At 32.6% G+C, this 19265-nt stretch overlaps 1 protein-coding gene across 4 annotated transcripts in view; it reads right to left on the bottom strand.

The window, feature by feature from the left end:
• The window catches only part of LOC102670873 (diacylglycerol kinase 1), an 81722-nt gene that overhangs the window by 35300 nt on the left and 27157 nt on the right, over positions 1–19265 (bottom strand). For all 4 annotated transcript variants that reach the window (XM_006608403.2, XM_006608404.2, XM_006608401.2 and 1 more), the window contains exons 2-3: positions 8763–8891; positions 6219–6307 (exon numbers count right to left, since the gene is read on the bottom strand). In XM_006608403.2, the coding sequence (XP_006608466.1) occupies positions 6219–6307; positions 8763–8826 (153 nt within the window). In that variant the 5' untranslated portion in view covers positions 8827–8891. The remainder of the gene's footprint in view (positions 1–6218; positions 6308–8762; positions 8892–19265) is intronic.

Below are 19265 nucleotides of genomic sequence, written 5' to 3'. Positions count from 1 at the left end.
AAAAAAAAAAAAAGCAAATAAATAGAAGAAGAATCCTTGATACATGTACATAGAAATTAAAACAATAATAAACTCTTACGATCCATTTTTCTACATTTTTAACGATTTTACCAATGAAAAGCAAAACCACTGAAATATTCAAGCCTATATTCTCACCTTTATATTCTAAAGCTTAAATATAGCACGATGGAAGAGTTTAAGAGGAAATTTCGAAAAATCTAGTCCAGTGATACAAAGTATGACGAGAGTTAGGGACCGTTGAAGGGTTTAACACCTTGTACGCGCCAGATTCGCGGTCCCCTTTGTTCCACTAAATTGGATTTCGATATCGGCGACCTCTGCACTCTGACGCAGTATTGGGAAAAGAAAAAAGGCATCCCAACCGATGTGTGACAACTTTCCTCGATTTGATCGTCGAAACTAACTTTCGATTCAGTTGCTCGATTATCTTTCATCTAACACACCGGCATTTAATTCCACGGTTTACAGTTTTGCCAGAATCCCTGTCGCCTTCGTCGGATCACGTCGATCCGTTTATTGACTTCTTTCACTCGCGCTTATTTATATCTCTGACTCGTAGTTTATTTATTCGCACGTTCGTTTATCGCATGATTTATTTATCCATATCGTTTGACCTCCAATTTATTCGCATTTAATCCCTGTTTATCCGCATCTTGTAAACCGCATTTATACGTTTATTTGTGTTTATATGTAGAACATCTAACTGGAAATTAATCGTCTCGTATCCTTCCTTTACCAGGAAACAATTATCAGGAGATTGGCAAAGGAAAGGAGTCGCAAAGGAAGCTTCGTTTTTTCTTTTTTTTTTTTTTTTTCAAACGGATTGGTTTTCCTTCGATAAAGGAAAAGGGACTCGGGTCTCTACGATAAACCTGATTTGCCGTGTTCAACGGCGTGAAACGGGTGTACGAGATGTAAGCTGCTTTGCCAACCATCTCGGGTTTCGATGGAGCCACTCGTGTTTCCGCGGAGAATCATTATCGGACGTAGTCGATACTCGATGGAGCGTTTCTCTTGCATATTTGACGGGTTAATGGCGGAAATATGCGTTCAAACAGGCGAACACGAACGAACTGCACGGAACGTGACCCTAAGTTTTCGCCTAATTGAGAGTTCTCGACCAGCATTCTTGCCCGGGCCGGAATCCGTCTGTGTTTTCCTCCTCGTTGCGTTTGAATTTCTGATTTCCTATGAGTAGCTTTTGTCGGCTCGTTTGGACGACTCGTGAGCTCAAACGGTCAGAAGGACGAATTAAATAGGAAATACTTGAATATTGTTGAAAACGATTATTCGGTGGAAATTCGATGGAATTTAATTTCGATTTATTTTTAAGATCATTTTTAAGATAAATTCTCTTTTGTTCGGGAATAAAAATACACTTTCATCGAGTTTATGAATCATGTTAAATAGAAAATAAATAAATATAAATTGTTTTAAGTATATTGATTTTTATGATGCTTGATATCTTGATAAATTCAATATTATAACGATGGAAATGATAGACAGCTAAAATTACTGGTAAAGAAGATCCTCTGACCTTTCCGATGAACTCTCCACACTTCACGTTAATTCTCTTTGGCATTAAGGTCGCGTGATAGTAAGATAATCGTGGCACTTAGGACACTTAATTAGAAAATTAGCATTATCGACAACAACCAATCAACATGCAACCTAAACAAACCGAGGGAAACTTTCCTATACCGCACATTTTCTAATTCTTCGTTAATTCGATTAAATTAACATTATTGAAATTCCATAAATCACATATTAAAATCCAAATTGTCTATATTTATAACAAAGCAACAATTGATTCAAACAACTCATTCAAACAGTATTTTAATACACGAAATGTGTATTCCAAGTGATATAAACACCACTTTTTTCTAAAATCAATAATTCAAATAAACTCGTGACATAAGAAATTTTAAAGAAATCGTTTCTCACTTCTATCTTCCCGAGATAATTTCGTCCCATTATTTCATCCAATTGGTAATTAATTTTGCTTCGAGATCTCCGTCAGAACTTCTCGAATTAACGGCAGAGATTTCCTATCCGTCGGAAGTCCACAGTAGTGGACTCCACGCTTCCCCCGTGCAAATTGAACTTCTTAATGCTCGCTCATCAGTGTCCACGACGAATATCCTAATTCTAGCGTGCATAATTAATAGCGTGTATTAGGAGAAGGCGTGACAGAGCAAATTGAATTCTCTCAGTAGTGGTCAGTGAGGAGATTTGAGGTCGATCGTGACCGACACCGAATAGTTAACCACGTCTGGCATGTTCAATTATGATTCACGATCAGTGAATAGGACGAAAACGTTTTGGTCCACGACACGGTCCTTCCGTCCCTTTCGAGCTTCGCCTAGAAATTTCAATCCAGTCACTTCTAGTTTGAGAAATCAGGAACAGCGAAAATTTTCACTTTGTTTCTCTTGGGTTCCGTAGCGGGGGGGATTTCAATCCAGCCAACTCTAATTTGAGAAATCAGAAAATTTTCACTTTGTTTCTCTCGAGTTCCTGCCGAGAAGATTCGACAGAGGCAAATAATCTAATTTGAGAAATTGGAAACAGTGAAAATTTTCATCCCGTTACTTTGAAGCTTTGTTCTTTGAGTTTTGCTTTAACTAAAATGTACAAATAGTTGTCCAATGTTTCATGTTTGAAGCATTGTTCGTTGCTTCTTATTCAAGAAAAGTGTGGAAAATTGTGGGGAACGGATGTCGTTTATAATTCAAAGCAGCTTTAATTTAGGAAGTTGGAAAAAATTTTTCGAAACGTAAAATTTTAATTAAATGATCAATTGCTTTATTCGTAATTTTATTTTTAATAGCTTTGATAGTATCGTTAGGAGCAGATATTAAATGAAAAATAATTGAATCCAGTGGAGTCATTTGTTAACAGAAACCATATTTTACGGTTCGATATAAACGATTAATTTCAGAGAGATTATTCCGAGTTTCCGAGCAATTCTACAATAGGATTAATTATCCGAAATCCTTGTCTTTCCCTTTTCTATCACTCTTTCGCAGAATTTAACCATTTTCCGGGAAAGAGAAAATTCGAATTACATGGATCGGTTAGTGCTAACCGATGTTAATTTTTCCACCAAACTGATCCATCCTGATAGATCTTTTTCTCACTCTATAGATAAAGGAGAGCGGTTTGCTCGATCAAAGAATTTTCTCTGTTATTTATATCCATGAGTATCGTGTACATAATAAAACGAGGCAAATTGTATTTACGTCAAACGCGTAACAAATCCTGTTTTGTGCAAGGATAATTTCACTTAAATCCTTTCAAGGCTAAACGAAAAAAAAGAGAATCGAATAAAGATGAATATTATTTACTTTAAACAAAAACGATTTCTGTATAATGAGGATAAATAAATAAGGAGATAAGAATTAATTAAGAAAAAAAAATTAGTTGGAAAAAAGGAAGTCTTGAAAAAGATACGGAAAAATTTCTTGCGTTACATTTGTGGAGGATGGTTGGATATGGAAGGGAAATAAATATAAAGGTGTAAGTGAGCATGATATAAAGGGATCGTTATCCTGGTGGCGGATAACGACGTATACTCGTCTTTCACAGCTTCCCTATGGTTGATGCGCCACAATCTATCAGTCAGGAGACATTATCAGTCGACTACGATAACAACTACTATTCTCATAGTTTTATCATTGTGTCAAAAAATCACATCGTAAATTTCTCTAATAATCAATTATTACTAATGCTTCGATAAACATTAAAAATAATCTTTTGGTGTTGTTTGTAACTTTTATGAATGGAGATCGACGTCGTTATATTTTATAGGGATAGATTTTAGTGAAGAATATCAGAGAATTGTTTTCTGATTCTTGTTTTTATAAGAAATTGTTCTGTGTTAACTATTTTTGTAACATTTTCTAATTTGTAATGTAATACTTGGTTGATAATCTATAGATAACAGAAATCTGAGGTTATAGAGTATCAGATATCCAGTTTCTTGATAAAAAGAAAAAGACAGGGATGTCAAGCCAGTCGGTAAACATTGATCTTCAAAGATCTGGTAACAAAGTATGGAAGACTGTGATACCTTCTCCCAACGGTTCTAGGAGAAAACAAGAGACCACTTACGTCATAATAGAAACATTCGCTTTAAAAATGAAATTTCTAAAAAAAAAATCCAACGCAATTTCATCAAATAAATTCAACTTTGTTTCATTTCAACACGAGCATCTTGATATCGAGTCTGCGTTTATGTAAATGATTCTCTGTTAAATAATAAATTATTACAGTAACAAAGAATTCTCTCTATGATAATTTTCTCTATGAAAATAGAAGAAAATAATTGACGAATCCATCTTGTACAATCCATTAGATATTTTTGAAAGAAATGTCTCGAATGAATTTTGAATTTTTCAAATTTTTCGTATGAGGTATGATCGATTTGGGGATACCATCATAAACAACACACGCCCCCGCATATACGGAAACACAAACATACGTGGAGGACCATCCTGCGGTATAAACTCGCAATAACTCGCACCTGTTCCTCTGGACTCAGACGTATTCCCACTGTAATAGCTACAGGAATAATTTGAGATTTTATGGGACACGCGTTTCCTCGATGCATACTAATACAAATTTTCTTTCTACATAAGTGTTTCATACATTCCTATATTCTTCTACACTCTTATATTCTGCGTGAATATAATTGCGTCATTGTATTAAGGAATATAACGCCATACAAACGCATTTCTGACCAGTGAAGTTTGTCTTTTACGACAAGCAGATTTTGTAACGGCAACGAATAAACGTTTGGATATTTAACATATTTATATCAATGAATAATCAGAAGGATATTTTTAAAAAAAGAAACTGTAAATATATTTACGTAGAGTATTGAGATAAAAAATTTGCTGGTCGCGTAAAAAAAATATTATTGTACTTCGATAAACAATTCATTATTGTAAAAAAATTAAAACAAAAAAAAGAAATAAAATGAAGATGTTTACCCGGAAATTGTGGAAATTATTTCATCGCGTCACATTTTATTATCTATCAGTATTGTTTTATTTCAACCACAACCGACGAAGCAGGGAAAAATGCAAATTGCGAGTACATTATTTCGCGTATCCATTGAGGGAAATTCAGTTGACTACTTTTCGACGACTGTATCTGGTCGAAAAAAAAAAAAAAAAGGAAAGAAAGAAAACAGACGAAAAATCGTAATTATATCATACCCTGAGAATTAAAACTTTCAAGTACGCAACGTATTATTCGATCGTTTCAATGACGTTGATTCATCTAATTACTCTTTCTATATCATCTTTTCCTTTCTTTTATATCTTTTCCTCTCTTAAAAATTGAGCATATTTTATGGATATTGTATCTTCCTCGAGTCTTTCATTTAAACAACGGAGAATTCGAAATATTAAGGAAAATCGTATTTTTCTCGAAACCAGCGAGAGAATTAATGGGAATCGTTTGATCGTGGAAAATTAGACGACGCTCAATTTAAAGTTAGCCATCATTAACGATTTCAGTGAATTCGAATTTTTTTTTTTTATTCTTTCTCCTTATGCTATTTAATAAATATATTGGGGAAGATAAATGTTTTTAAAAATAATTTTTATCGTAACAAAATTTTACATTTATACAGTTTTGGCCTTTCAAATTTACCTCTGCGTTGAAATTTTTCATAATATTTTGCGTAAATACAATAATGCTCATCGATACGAATATTTATAATAGATATTATATGTATAAATATCATTAAAAAAACACAATTATATAATTCAGAAAATACTTCCATTATTTGAAAAGGAAACTATCATTATGGAAATGAAAATCAAATTTTTAGAATTGTATAAAATTGTATAAAATTTAAATAAAAAGAAAAAGAGAAACGATGGAGAACATATTCCTTTAGAACTACAATATAGAATAAAATTATATGTTAAATGAAAAGAATTAAAAACGAAATATTGTATTAACTCAACCTTAATAATAACAGAATAATATATTTATTTATTTAATTTTAAGCAATTTATTTCTTCCCCATATATATTTATTTTGATATAATCACTCGATTTTTGATAAAAAGTGATTTTTGTCAATCAAAGAAAAGATGGAAAATGTACGCGCGATAAGATCATATAAATATAATAAACCATTACTAGTACCTTAGTTTGTGGATAATTTTGGTTCAAACTTACACCATCTGGATGATATTTGGGTGCACCGCTGGGTGTTGTGTTTGATCCGCAAAATTCAGTGAGGACATCCTGTAGCTTTCGCGTGGAATCTGAAACAATGAAGTTAAAAGCAACCATGATTTCCTGTATGCGGTAGCACCAACTTCCTGTTTATCGGAACAGAAAATGTAATTTTGTGAGTAGTAATGTAATGAGTGAAATGCATCGAGTTCTCCGTTTAAAATGTACAAGGAAACGTACAACGTTTTGACCTCAAACGTACGAAAACTTGCCAATCTTAGATTACGTAAAATTATATCTAAAATTTTAAATAAAATTAATGGATATAAATAAGACAAAACAAATTAAAGAAAATTTCTAATGCATATAACAAATTTCAAAACGTTTTCCATAAAATCGTTACATTCAACTTGATTAAGATTAAGGTATCGAAAGATAATAAAATATACTCAATTCTAAAATCTCTCAATTATCAAATCTCTCAAATTTCAATTTCTGTCCTTCACGAATCAACGAAACGAGCTTTCTGATCAAAACCCACGCTACTTCCTGATCTCAAAAATAACAAACCTCGCTCAAGTGCTCGTAAAACGTACCGACCAGATCTGTCCCTTATTTCTTATTTCTGATTCTATTTCTGAGCGAAACGAAACCACATCTTTATCCACTTGATCCAACCTTCGAGCAAACTTTATCGGGGCAAATGTCAACAGCTCGCGATATCTCTCTCGCGACGACAATTAAAAACGATATCGGCGCGTTATTACTCGAGCTCGTCGAGTGGAAACTGACCGCTCGAACCGATATTCAGACAAAAAGGCGACGAAGGTGCCTTTTCACCCGATTTATTGGCCAGGTTTTGCCGTGAGAAAGAAAGAAAAAGGAGAGATTTGGCCAGGGGCAGAAACGCGATCGATCGTACTTTTGGGATTCAGTTGTTTGCAGAGGAAACAACGACGATAAATTGACTAATAATAGGAGACCATTGGCCTAATCTAGCCAGCGTCGACGTCATAATGCACTTAACGAACGAGGATATTTTTGGATGGCGACTATTTTCGGGACGATTGACGAGAAATATGATGGATCGTGCACCGATGGAACGTATGATTAACGTCCTTGCGTGGAAACTCGTGTTTCCGGTCGAAAATCTGAAAATCAGGAAATTGAGGTTAGTTCTCCTTTTTTTTAGTTCCCTAAAAATGGGAAATCAATGTTGAAGATATTGAATACTGATTGCAATTATGCTTTTTTCTCTTTTTTTTCTTTTCCTTTTTTTTTTTATTTTTTTCTTTCGGTGTTCGATCGAAAACGTTTCGTTATTTAAATTAAAATTGACGGAGGTAGCAATTATCAATTTGAGTAAATAGAGTAATTAATGTTCATCAAAGTATGGTTAATAAACGGTGATTGCGTTTTTGACGAATCATTCGATAGAAATTATATAGCGTTGCTTGGCCGGATACAGTGGAAATGACTTGTTACGGACGGATACATAAATACGTGATACGTGAAAGCGCCCTTTTTGGATGAAGATTCATGATATTGAAACGGAAAGCTAACAATTTCAACGGTGTTTATAGGATTAATAAAATGAAGAACACAAGATCGTAAGTTTTACCAGAGTATTATATGAGAAAAGTGCGCTGTCACAAAATTTGGAATTTATCCGAAAAGCAACCGGCCTTCTACATTCAAAATGAATTCCAGCTCCTTCCAGACGATACCGCATGAATTTCCATAATTCCATAAACAATGAGCTCGACATTCTACGAGTTTCACTCGAGACCTCCGGAAGTTATTTTATTAATCACGCTACGAGTTCTAATCATTTTCAAATGTGTGCTTTGGGTATTTAGTATGTTAATATATACTTTGAAATATTATGCTAGTTTCATTATTCGTTACCAAGTCAAGGAATATTCGAATATAATTTTTTCGAAACAATTTATCGATCGAAAAATTATTTAAGTGGATCTAAATTTATATTTTCGACATATTTTCATTCTTTTCAAATTCAATTATGACAAATATTCCGACTATTCTAATATTTTTATCGTAATATTCCAAATATAATACGTATAATTTGCATATAATTTACAGCAAATTTCTTCTTCTTTACTACTAATATTATTCATAAAAATAAAAAGCAAGACAAAAAATTTAATAGTTTAATGATACATACCTATCAAATTCAAGTTTTGAAGAAACAAAATCTTGTATGTATCAATCATGTAATAACTTTGTAATAACTTCAAAAAATTCTGTGAAAATCTTATTCACACACGGGCGATAAAATCTGTCATAAAATAATCTCAACGGGATTTGTTCAAAATATAAAGAGCATTTTTCACGTATACAATACAATCGAACGATAAAATTTTTTATTCTCTTGAAAAGTGCTCTATACCGACATAAAAACTCGGTTACACCGATGCCTCGATTTTTCCGATACTACTGGTTTTCCCTTCAGTTCAGTGTAACAGAGTTTGATGAAACTCTACTGTGACATTCTACTGTTTCCACTTTTTCCCCTTTACTTACAAGCTGCTAAATCCTGAAGTTGTTGAAATTCCGCTGGTGAGAGCTTATCCCAATGAAAGGCCATCCTTATTTCTGCTCTCTGTCTCCCACAGGACGAACGCCCAGTTGTTCAACGCTGAAAGTCGTCACCTGTGGAAAAGATATCACTAGATTAGAAAAAAGCTTTCCAATCCTATTGTCCTGTGTACAGATCTCATAAATTCACTCGTGAAAGTCGACTATGATGATACGTAATTCCAGATGTTGGAATCTCGTGATCGTTTAAAAAGAAGGTACACGAGGACAATTTTCGAAGTTAAGAGCTTAGGTCTTTTTTGGAAGTACAGAAATTTAATTGCAATATTTTTATAATTAAAAAACCACTTGGAACTATGCGGACGACTTTCATCTTAGGAATGAATTCACTCAAGGATATATTTTTAAATTTTGAAACAAGCTTTTTAATCACGCCATAGAAGCTTTCGCCAGTTTTCAGAATTGTGCAAAACGTTACGACCTATTTTTCTGACAATCTTCAGAGGCGACAAAGTAACACTCGCGATAATTTAACGTTCACTTTATATGATGGAGAAGATTCTTTCATCTTCCGTTGTATTATCAATCTTTTTTCCCTTTCATTCTTTTATAAATATTGCATAGATAAATTAATTCGAAAGTTCAAACGTTCATTGGCATTATTAAAGGTATTATCGCAGGAATAATTCGGTCGCGATTATTCGATAAATATCAGATGATTATCTCGTTTCCACGTTCACGGTTATTTGCTGAATAAATAATTTATCGATCGAATAACGATTATCGTTAACAAAATCGAGAGAAATTCGGCGAAATTTAGATTTTCCATTCCTTCTCAAGAATGATATTTTTATTCTTGGTACGAGTTTAGAAGTTTCGCCTACGGAGTTTCGTAAATTCAAGGATCTACCGGCTATAAAGGATTTTGCCTAGATACCTTTGGAAGAAGTCTCGCAAATTTTCCTTCCGTGTCTGTCAAAAACGGTGCAAAATTCTAGAGATGAATATCGGAAAACGAGAACACTGAAGTTATTCTCATTTTCCAAAATGGAAAATGTTAAATTGATATTTTGTAAATTTGATTGTCAAATTTTGCCAAAGTTTGTCTTTAACCGAAGAAATTACTTAGGAAATATTTCACGTATATACATATGCAATATTAAATATATATTGATGAAAGAAATATGAATATAAGTATATGCACAAAGTTATTTCAATATGTATTTTTTGAAAAATATCTCCATGCGATATAATATACCTTCATGTGACCATTAACAAGTGATTATTATCCGATATATTTTTAAGGAAATATTTTCATGCGATAGAAAAGAATTTTTTTTCACAATAAATTATTTAAATATCTGATAACTCATTAAATTAATTCGACGTAAAATTGCACTAAAGCAGTCGATTTTACGGCATAATATTCAAGAAAGGAATTCTCTCGCATGTAAAAGAATTTCAGTGGTCACCGAGAAGACATATTATTCTTCTATACGTATTCTTCTTCTTAGATAACTCGTGCGAAAGTAAAAATGGCGGAACGAATTGAAGAAAGAATAAGGAAAAGTTAAGAGTCAGCAAGAGGATTGAGAAGACCATAAACTTCCTCATATTCCATATTTTATGTTCCGATAGACAAGCCTAAATTTCTAGGAAATTTAATTTTCACTTTCTATCTAAATGTTAGAAAGATGGAGAGGAACGATCCAAAACTCGGATGCTCATAGATCGACGAGCGGACAGGAGTCAAGCGTGAAATTACCGGTTCATAGGCAAATATTTTCAAAGTTGCCTCTTTCCTCGAGAAACGTGGAAGAGTTTATCGGTGAATTTCGAGAGAGAAAAATACGAGAGTTTGTTACTTTTATCGTGAACTCCTTCTATCTTCGAACGATACAGCGTTAAATGAGACAGGATTTTGGACGATTTCGGCAAAAAAAAAATGAGATAAGGGATGTATGTGTGCGAAATGGGAAATGCGAATCACGAATTCCATCGAGTTTTAAATTAGTCCGAAAATTGAAAATTTTTTGCTTCTTTGGAAATTGCTTGTTTTCTCTTATGTTCGAAGAAACGGATGAATAGTTTGATAAGTAACGTGGTTTGCTTGAATGTAATCAGTAGAATTGTTATAAGATAATAGCTGTTACAAGTTCATCGTGGAATACTCGCGAGAGGAATTGATATTATTTCTCATTAGCATTAAAGGTTTTTAAAATTATTCTCTCAGGAGAACTGAGTTTTCGAAGTTTTGAAAAAGAAAAATGGAAAAAGAATAAAGATAACGCTGCATGATTGATCTTGATATAGAAAGTTTCTGGATTTGTATAATTAAGGATGATTATTTTTCCTTCGAATGATGATTTTTTTTTTTCTAGTAAATAATATTCATTATAAAATATTCGATTAAATATTATGCGGATAGATTTATGAATCTAGCGAAAAATTTTGCGTCATTTATAGAAGCTATCAATTTAAGTTCTTATCTTCTTTCGCTTTAAAAATTCCACTAAGGTGTACAGTTTATCGCACCATGAGACAGGAGATCCCAAAAGTACGCAACAACAGACATTTTCTAGTACATATACTTTTATGGAGTGAACAATTCTATGAGAATCCTCGAGAGGATATAATCCAAGAGTGTTATGTAACATTAGTGTTCTTAAGTAATATTATTAAATTCAAATTTACCGCTGAAAAAAAATTAATTAATAAACAATTATAATTTTTTGATTTTTAAATTTTGAAAATGTAACCATTAAAAAATTATTGTGAAACTTTATTCCAATCAAATACTGTTTTCATATAATTTTCTTTGATTGTATCTTTTTTGAGTTAATAGAACTAAAATTAAAAATTAATTTAAAAAAAAATAGATAATCAAGAATTAAAAGAATTAAGTTTCCCTAATGAAGAAAGAAGAGAACAAAAATTAATCAAAATATTTTCAAATAGTCATTTTCATTAAGTTAGCTAAATCCTAACATTTCTTCAATAAAAAAAGAATATTTTTTCTTCATTTCCACGATTTTATTTCGCTATATTCACGTAGAACTTTAAGTAAGGTATATCCGGTTGGAACAGAATTGACAAATATCGATGACTCGTCGTGAAACTGATCGAGGATGGCAAAATGCATCTACGAGGTGTAACGTAGGGGTCCAGCGAACGAGTTTTGTATTCGCACGTAGAAACAGCCGTTTCTGAGAGGTGTGTATTCGGAATGATGTCACTGTCGGTCGATATATCACGCAAGTAATGGGAAGACAGAAAAATATATGGGCATTTTCGATCGATCGACATCCTGTCAAAGTCGGCGCAAATACATGTATCACAGATGGAATATTGAATCGCGTGTTTCTCTTATCGATTATATTTTACGAATACATTATGAACGAGCCGTGTAATATTCTCGAATAGAAAAAGTGTGTGAGAACGATCGAAAAAATAGATTTTAATTCTGTGATCGTTTCTTCTTGACCATCGATTGGACAGTCGATGAAAAAAAGTTTTATTTTCTGTAAGGATGAAAAGTTCGAACGTGTTGCGAGAATTTCTATAATTGAAGCAGTGAACGTTTTAGCTAGAGGCACGTAGAATTAGTAAAGCTGAGCTAGCTTTTATTCACTAATGGAGTAATTCTGGTAGTGGCACTGGCGCTCATGTTGTAGTAATTAAAACCTTGTGAAACGGCGATTCAGCAATGCATTGCGATTAGAAACACGTAGTCTTCTTCGATTTTGATTCGAGTTGCGATCGATGAAAAATTATTGGATTTCTTCGATTTATTAAATTTAATCCTTCAATTAATTAAAAATCGCATTTGTTCAATAGTTGGTGAAAATAATAAGAATTTAATAATAACAAATCTTTTTAATAATTTTTTAAATCAATATCGGTTATCGTTAAAATACGATATATAAATATTGGCTATTGTTAAATTCCCGAATAAATGAATAAATTAAACTAATAATTTTCTCTGTCTAAAAAAATTGAAGCCTAAATTAAAATTAAAATTAAACTCTATCATCAATAACATTTGTCTGTATTCTGTATTAAATAAAAAGCTTGTTGTCACGATAAAAAGAATTGATTAAATTAATTTAAATTACTCAATAAAGATATTTTATATTAATAATGATAATGTTCTAATGAAACAAAAAAATTGTCTAATAAAAATAATTCTTTTAGAGGTAATAATTATTCTTTTGATAGTTGAAAGTACGTTGAATAACGGCAATTAGATCAAAGATATAATTGAGTTAACCCAGATACCTAGGTTCTACCGGTGAACTTACAGTTCTGTGATAATGCAATAGTAAGGGAGTTGATAATTAATTGCAATTATGTTCACGTCATATAAATGAAGTACAGATTCTTGTTACACAACGCAGGATACAATACTTACGTTCGTTTTGTGGCTGAAAGTCTCCTAATTGAATTCTCTGTTATTCCTCTATTTTTCATCGTCCACATTCAACTAATCATTTTCAAATATCGTTCTACGCACGCAACTTTATTCGAAACGAATAAAAGAAAGTAATTACATGGGATTCTGGATTGAAAGATAAACGATTGTTCGGGAAACCAATTAACTTCTATAAATAAATGCACCGCGAAAAAAAAAAAGCAATTTAATTATTGTTTCTCTTAATGGAAGTTTATTCCTTCGTAGAAAGTGTACTAATTATTCGCGACTGCATACGTCGTAGTTTGCTTCACTTATTTAAATTAGCCGAGTTAAATGCTGACCAAATATGCATTTTACCAACTTGGACATTGTAATTCGTTTACGACGAAAAATTAATAATTATTATTTTTTAATTTAAATATTCAAATAATTTTAAATTGTAATTGATATTACAATTTATTAAATTCTTAAATAAATAAAAATGATTTAAATAATTAATATTTATTTTTTTGTTATTATTGATAGTATGTAAATAATCTTTCTCGATGAATAATTATTTAACTTTAGATATGCTTATCTTATTTCTTACAAAACAGTATTTTTCATCCATTATTCGTAATAATTTGCATCAAATTTTGTCCGATAAAGGTGTGTTAATTTAGCTAACGAAGTTATAATTACGATTAAGGGATCGCATGATATGAGATACTAAAAAAAAATTTATCGATCCACGTATCTAATATCGAAATACATCGTAGATTCTTATCAGTGAAGTGCACATATAAATTACCTTCTATGTTACGGATTGTTTAATAATCTTGAATTGAGATAAATAAAAATGTAACGACATGAATAGTTATGTAAAGCAACTTTGGACAAAATTTCCTCGAATATTCAACAATTATACCAGTAAAAAGTAGTTTAATAATTGATGAAATTATTAATCATTTCTTTAATAAAAATAAAAAATAAGAAAATAAAAAAGAAGGAAAAGAAAAAAGAAAAGAAAATGAAACAATTTTTATTGGCACAAGTATCGTTACGCAAAGCACTCATTGGGATACTGAGATAGCACTCCAATTATACGGTTACTAAATGGCTTCTCGACATGAATATCTTGCGTTCATTTCAATTAAAATATTAGGTGCAATAACCAACTGGCAGGATTCTTTATTAATTTATTTATTTTTTTTTTAATGAGATTAATTCTTACGAAACAACGATGGAAGATCGAAATGTAGAAATAGAAAATTGCAATTTTAATAACTCTTCTATAACTTTCATTTACGAATTAAAAGAATATAAAATAATCGAATGACAAGCTTATGAATTGTGCGAAGAATTATTTATATACTTCTCGATTTGAACGATTCGACATGTTTGATTAAAAAGGAACGATAGTTTCACGAAAAGTGATACCATCAATTTTGGATAAATCGAGAGAATGAACCGAAATCACTTGGACAGACGAAGAGCACTGTGGTAGGTAATGGCCGTTAATAAAGTGCTATTAGTCGGATTAACGAAGATACGATACGTACCTAAGGCATCGTTTCGTGATCACGATCCTGACACAGTAATGTGCTTCGTGTTCGACAACAAAGATTCACTGTCTGATCTCTATTCCCGAATTAATCGAATCACTTTTCTAAATGATTACGCTTTCTCTTTATACAATATACGATTTTATTATAATGATACATTCACTAAAAAAAATGAGCATATATAAGTATGCAAATAATCTTTTCATACATTTAAAAATTTCTCTTATGTCTATTAATCTTAAAAATTAATAGAAGTATATCCATAGAATGAAAAATTTTTTGCAACTAATTAATTAATATGTAAATACATGAAACGATGTATGAATACTTTTAAAAAATACATTCTACATATTAAACGATAATCCATAAATCTTGCGTATTTTTACAAACTTCCACCCTAATAAAAAACCTAGTTCCCTTACTTCCATCCATGCTTAATGAAGTCTCGTCATTTCAGCAACTTGTTCAACTCAAGGAACCGGTTCGACAAAGTCACGAAAGTGATTGTCGCTGAAAGTGACGCGAACAAGTGCCAACCTAACACACCAAGCGTGCTATGTAATTGTAATAAGATCGAGGAAGCAGTGCCGCCATATTAGAACGAATTTGTTACACGAAGTTGCACGAAGAGAGAATTCATAAGTGAGATAATAAGATGTTTCCTTGAACGTCTTCCTCGACTAGCGATTGTCTTGGAAAAGTAGAACGCGCGATATATTCGAGCAGAAAGAAAGAAGAAAAAAAAACGGAGGGTGAAGCGAAATAAAATGGGGGATGAAGCGACGGTTCATTGTGGATTTTCGATTATCCGGTCAATTATTGAGATCTGAATTCGACGGAGGCCGTGGCACCATGTTTTGTTTGCCTTTAATCGAGTCTTGTTTTCTTTTTCGAGAACGCGATCGCGTTTCATGACGGGGGGAGAAATTCTATCGTTCCCCGATCCTCGACGATCGTTCACCGCCATTTTTTCCGTTCCCATTTTGCGAACGGGAAGTTGTTTACGCGGCGGGAAATAAATTAGCTTCAATCAGGCTCGATAGCGTGGTACACGCGAGTATGGGGACTCGATCGAGAACGAATAAATAGAATTCTATCCCTGGGGATTGATTAACGGGGATGATTCGTGAATGCCCGAGGGGGATAGATTCGATAAAAATTAGCATCGTAGTTACTATATCGGAAAGATATAGAAGAGGAATATTTGTTATTCAGAGTGGAATATAGCATTGTTATGAAACTCTTCGTGCGAATGAAATATCTCGTAATGCGATTTTGTTTGTTCGTAATCGATATTCACAATCACTTGTGAAATTCTTCGTACATTGTTTCGATATATTTGAATAAATAATGCCGAAATACGTGTCTCAATTTTTTTTAATGGAAGTTATATTATTAATAAAATATATTGCGGGTATATTCTTCTTAATTTTCAATAAATGTTGTATATTCTGTCTATAAAGTGTACGAAGATTTTCACGTGAGTGATTAAATATTTGTTTAATTATCAAAATGCGTTAAATTTTGTTTCGCGTAGAAGAATTTCAAAGGACCAACACGTTCAATATTTAGCATTATTAACGCCTACATTCTCGGATGAGATATCTCCGTTATAATTTCATTTCTATAATATCATATTATAATTCCTATATATTTCATATTAAATGTCTAAATGTACAATTGAAATTTAATAAATCAAAGAGTGGAATAAATAAAATTTCTTTAAAAACACACCACATTATATAATTAATCGTTATTAATGTCTTATAATTTATAATTTTATAATATATAATTTATGCCTATCGAAATACAATATTTAATCGACAACAACGGGAAATGTTTTGTCTATAGACTTAAAAAGTACAATAAAACGTTTTAACAGAGAATAAGGTTCGGTGATAGTTGGGAAATTTAAACGGCAGAGAGGAACTCGACAATGAGAAAAGGTGACAATACCCATTTAAATGCAAACGTCAAAATGGTACGAGCAAATGACTGTACAGCGAGATATTCGCCCTCATGGGTCGAAATTAAAGTTTTCTCGATTAAGGAAAACTCCATTACCAACTTTTTATCCGTATTCCTTCGATCGTCCCCCGGCCTCGAATATCGCCTCATTGTAAAGTGCAAACTACGGATTCGAACGTGAGATATTAAATTGTCCCTGTCAATGAAATTTTAGGACCCCCCTCTTCCCCCATCATATTAAATCACATCTCATATTTCACAAATATCAAGATATTACTTAATCGTTTAAATCGACCGTACCAAACCGACGATAAATATCGACAAATATTTAAATATTTGTCCACGCTATAAACTGTGCGTTGACCAAACAAGCAAACCGTTTCGATGTGCGTAAATAAAGCGTGCATCCGTAAAAAATATATCCGAAGCATTGACGTGTTCGAAACAACAAGACGAACAAATGAAAAGGAAAGAGATAAGTTTAGCTCGAGGGTGAAATATGGCTTTAAACAACGCTCGAATAGTCGCTGCAACGAAATGCAAAAAGATAACAGCTCTGTCGGTCGAAGATACTCGAATATCGAGGAGAAAAGCGGTATTGTCCGCGTATTCCACTCTCAGTTCCCTCTGCCTTATAAAAACCGGATCGACGTGCTCCTCTCCCTCTCCCTCTCTCTCTCTCTCACATACACACACTCACTCACTCGCTCATTCTCTCCTCCCTCCGCCCCTGTTCATCTGCACAATATGTATGTACGTACTGGCAAACAAGTTGGCCGCTATTTCTACTTCCGGTATCGCTGATTATATACCACGATCGATATCGAAGGCTATAAGCGGAAAAAGAGACGAGCTAAATGGATAGGTTAGCGCGAGTGAACCGAAGACGAGTGGAAACGCGATTGAGGAGGATGCATAGCGAGAAGAGGAACGAAAAAAAATAATAATGCATGGGACGATTGGAAGAAAGTGAAGGGAAATTTTTTGGAAAGAAATATTTAATATAGAAATTGTGAATGAAAAAACGGAATTGTGATCGTGTGATGAATTTAAAATGCGAAGAGTGTCGTACAAATTAATTTATGAAATATTAATAATAATTAATAATAAGCAAGTAGGACATTCAATTTTGATACCTATCGAAAATATAAAATTTATATTATTCAGATATTTAATTTTGATTTGAAACATGAGGAACAAATTTAAAAAGTAGTTGATCGTTAAGTTAAGTAATTAAATGTAAACGTGAAAAAAAAATCAATGAAAAAGATGAAGCAAGTTGATAGACACAACAAACGAGACGCAAGATAATACACTGTTTAGAAAAACAGATACGTGATAGAGAGTAGGATTAATCAAAGGGAAGAAGAAAATAGATAGAACGAATAAATGAGAGTGGAAAAAGACGGAAAAGGGTATGGGAGGCGGGGGTGGCGAGCATTTAATTAAAAACGAAGGGTGTGGGCCTCTTCGGACGTCGTCGGACCGGCGAACGTACAAGAACGAGTGGAATTTATTTGCCAGCGTGAAAGTTGCAATGGACATTCGCGATGTTCTGGGAAAAATTTTGCCGAGACATCGTTTAAAGTGCCGGCACATTGTCGAAATGTGCGCCGGGGAAGAAGTTGTGGCTGACCATTATGAGATGGGATGAAAATCCGTCTGACTGAGAAAGAAGGGAAAGAAATTTCTTCGTCATATGAGATTTCAAACGAGATTGGATAAAATGAAATATCGATTAAAAAATATTATCGAATGGAAATTTTTCGATTTATCGCTCTTTTTTCCATTGTCTCGTTGAAAATGTAATTCTCGATAAAGAAATTTTTATATTTAAATATTTTTACTGTACGTTTGCTTTGATACGCGTATATTTTTCTATCTGTCGACAATTGAAATATCGCGTCGATGATTAAGTCGAGATTTTATAGGAAGATTGTTCCATAAAAATGATTTTTGCCACGGTTCCATAATTCTTTTCGAAATTCATCTGATCGTAAAAATTCTACGTATGTGATGGCATTTTTCACGACGATCAGGAGCATTTTCGGTCCCCGGCCGATTTTTTTTTTTGGAGAACAGAAATTGGATATAATAATACGTAATACTAACACCATAACTAACTGGGAATCTGAAATTCAAATTATCTACGTGATCATAATCCAAACATCATTGTTGTCACGAATTTAAAAAATTTCTGATCTGTGTTGCTTTGTAGTTGTTTTGTTTGCATAGTTGATCGATTTTTAACGCGGTTTCGCCCAAACGTTTTTAAAATTGAAATACAAATCCCTGACAGAATGGATTCGTCGACAAATTGCCTTTATTTTACGGTAGTGTGTCGTGTGAAAAAAGAAAAGAAAAATTATTTACTAAAAACATTGCGCAAATAAAAGTATCGAGTATTTTTAAAAATTCGTTTAAAAGAACAAAATAAGTTAATATTCACGCTTTCTTTCATCGGAATTAAATCATTTATAATTATATCTTTGTATTTTTTTTGTACACGTTTTATAGTAATTAAAACTTCATACAATAGAAGCTTTAACAACAGAAACACAG

Source organism: Apis dorsata, unplaced genomic scaffold, assembly GCF_000469605.1.
Source record: "Apis dorsata unplaced genomic scaffold, Apis dorsata 1.3 scaffold_35, whole genome shotgun sequence".
Lineage (NCBI taxonomy): Eukaryota > Metazoa > Arthropoda > Insecta > Hymenoptera > Apidae > Apis > Apis dorsata.
This window is presented reverse-complemented; position numbering and strand designations above follow the sequence as displayed.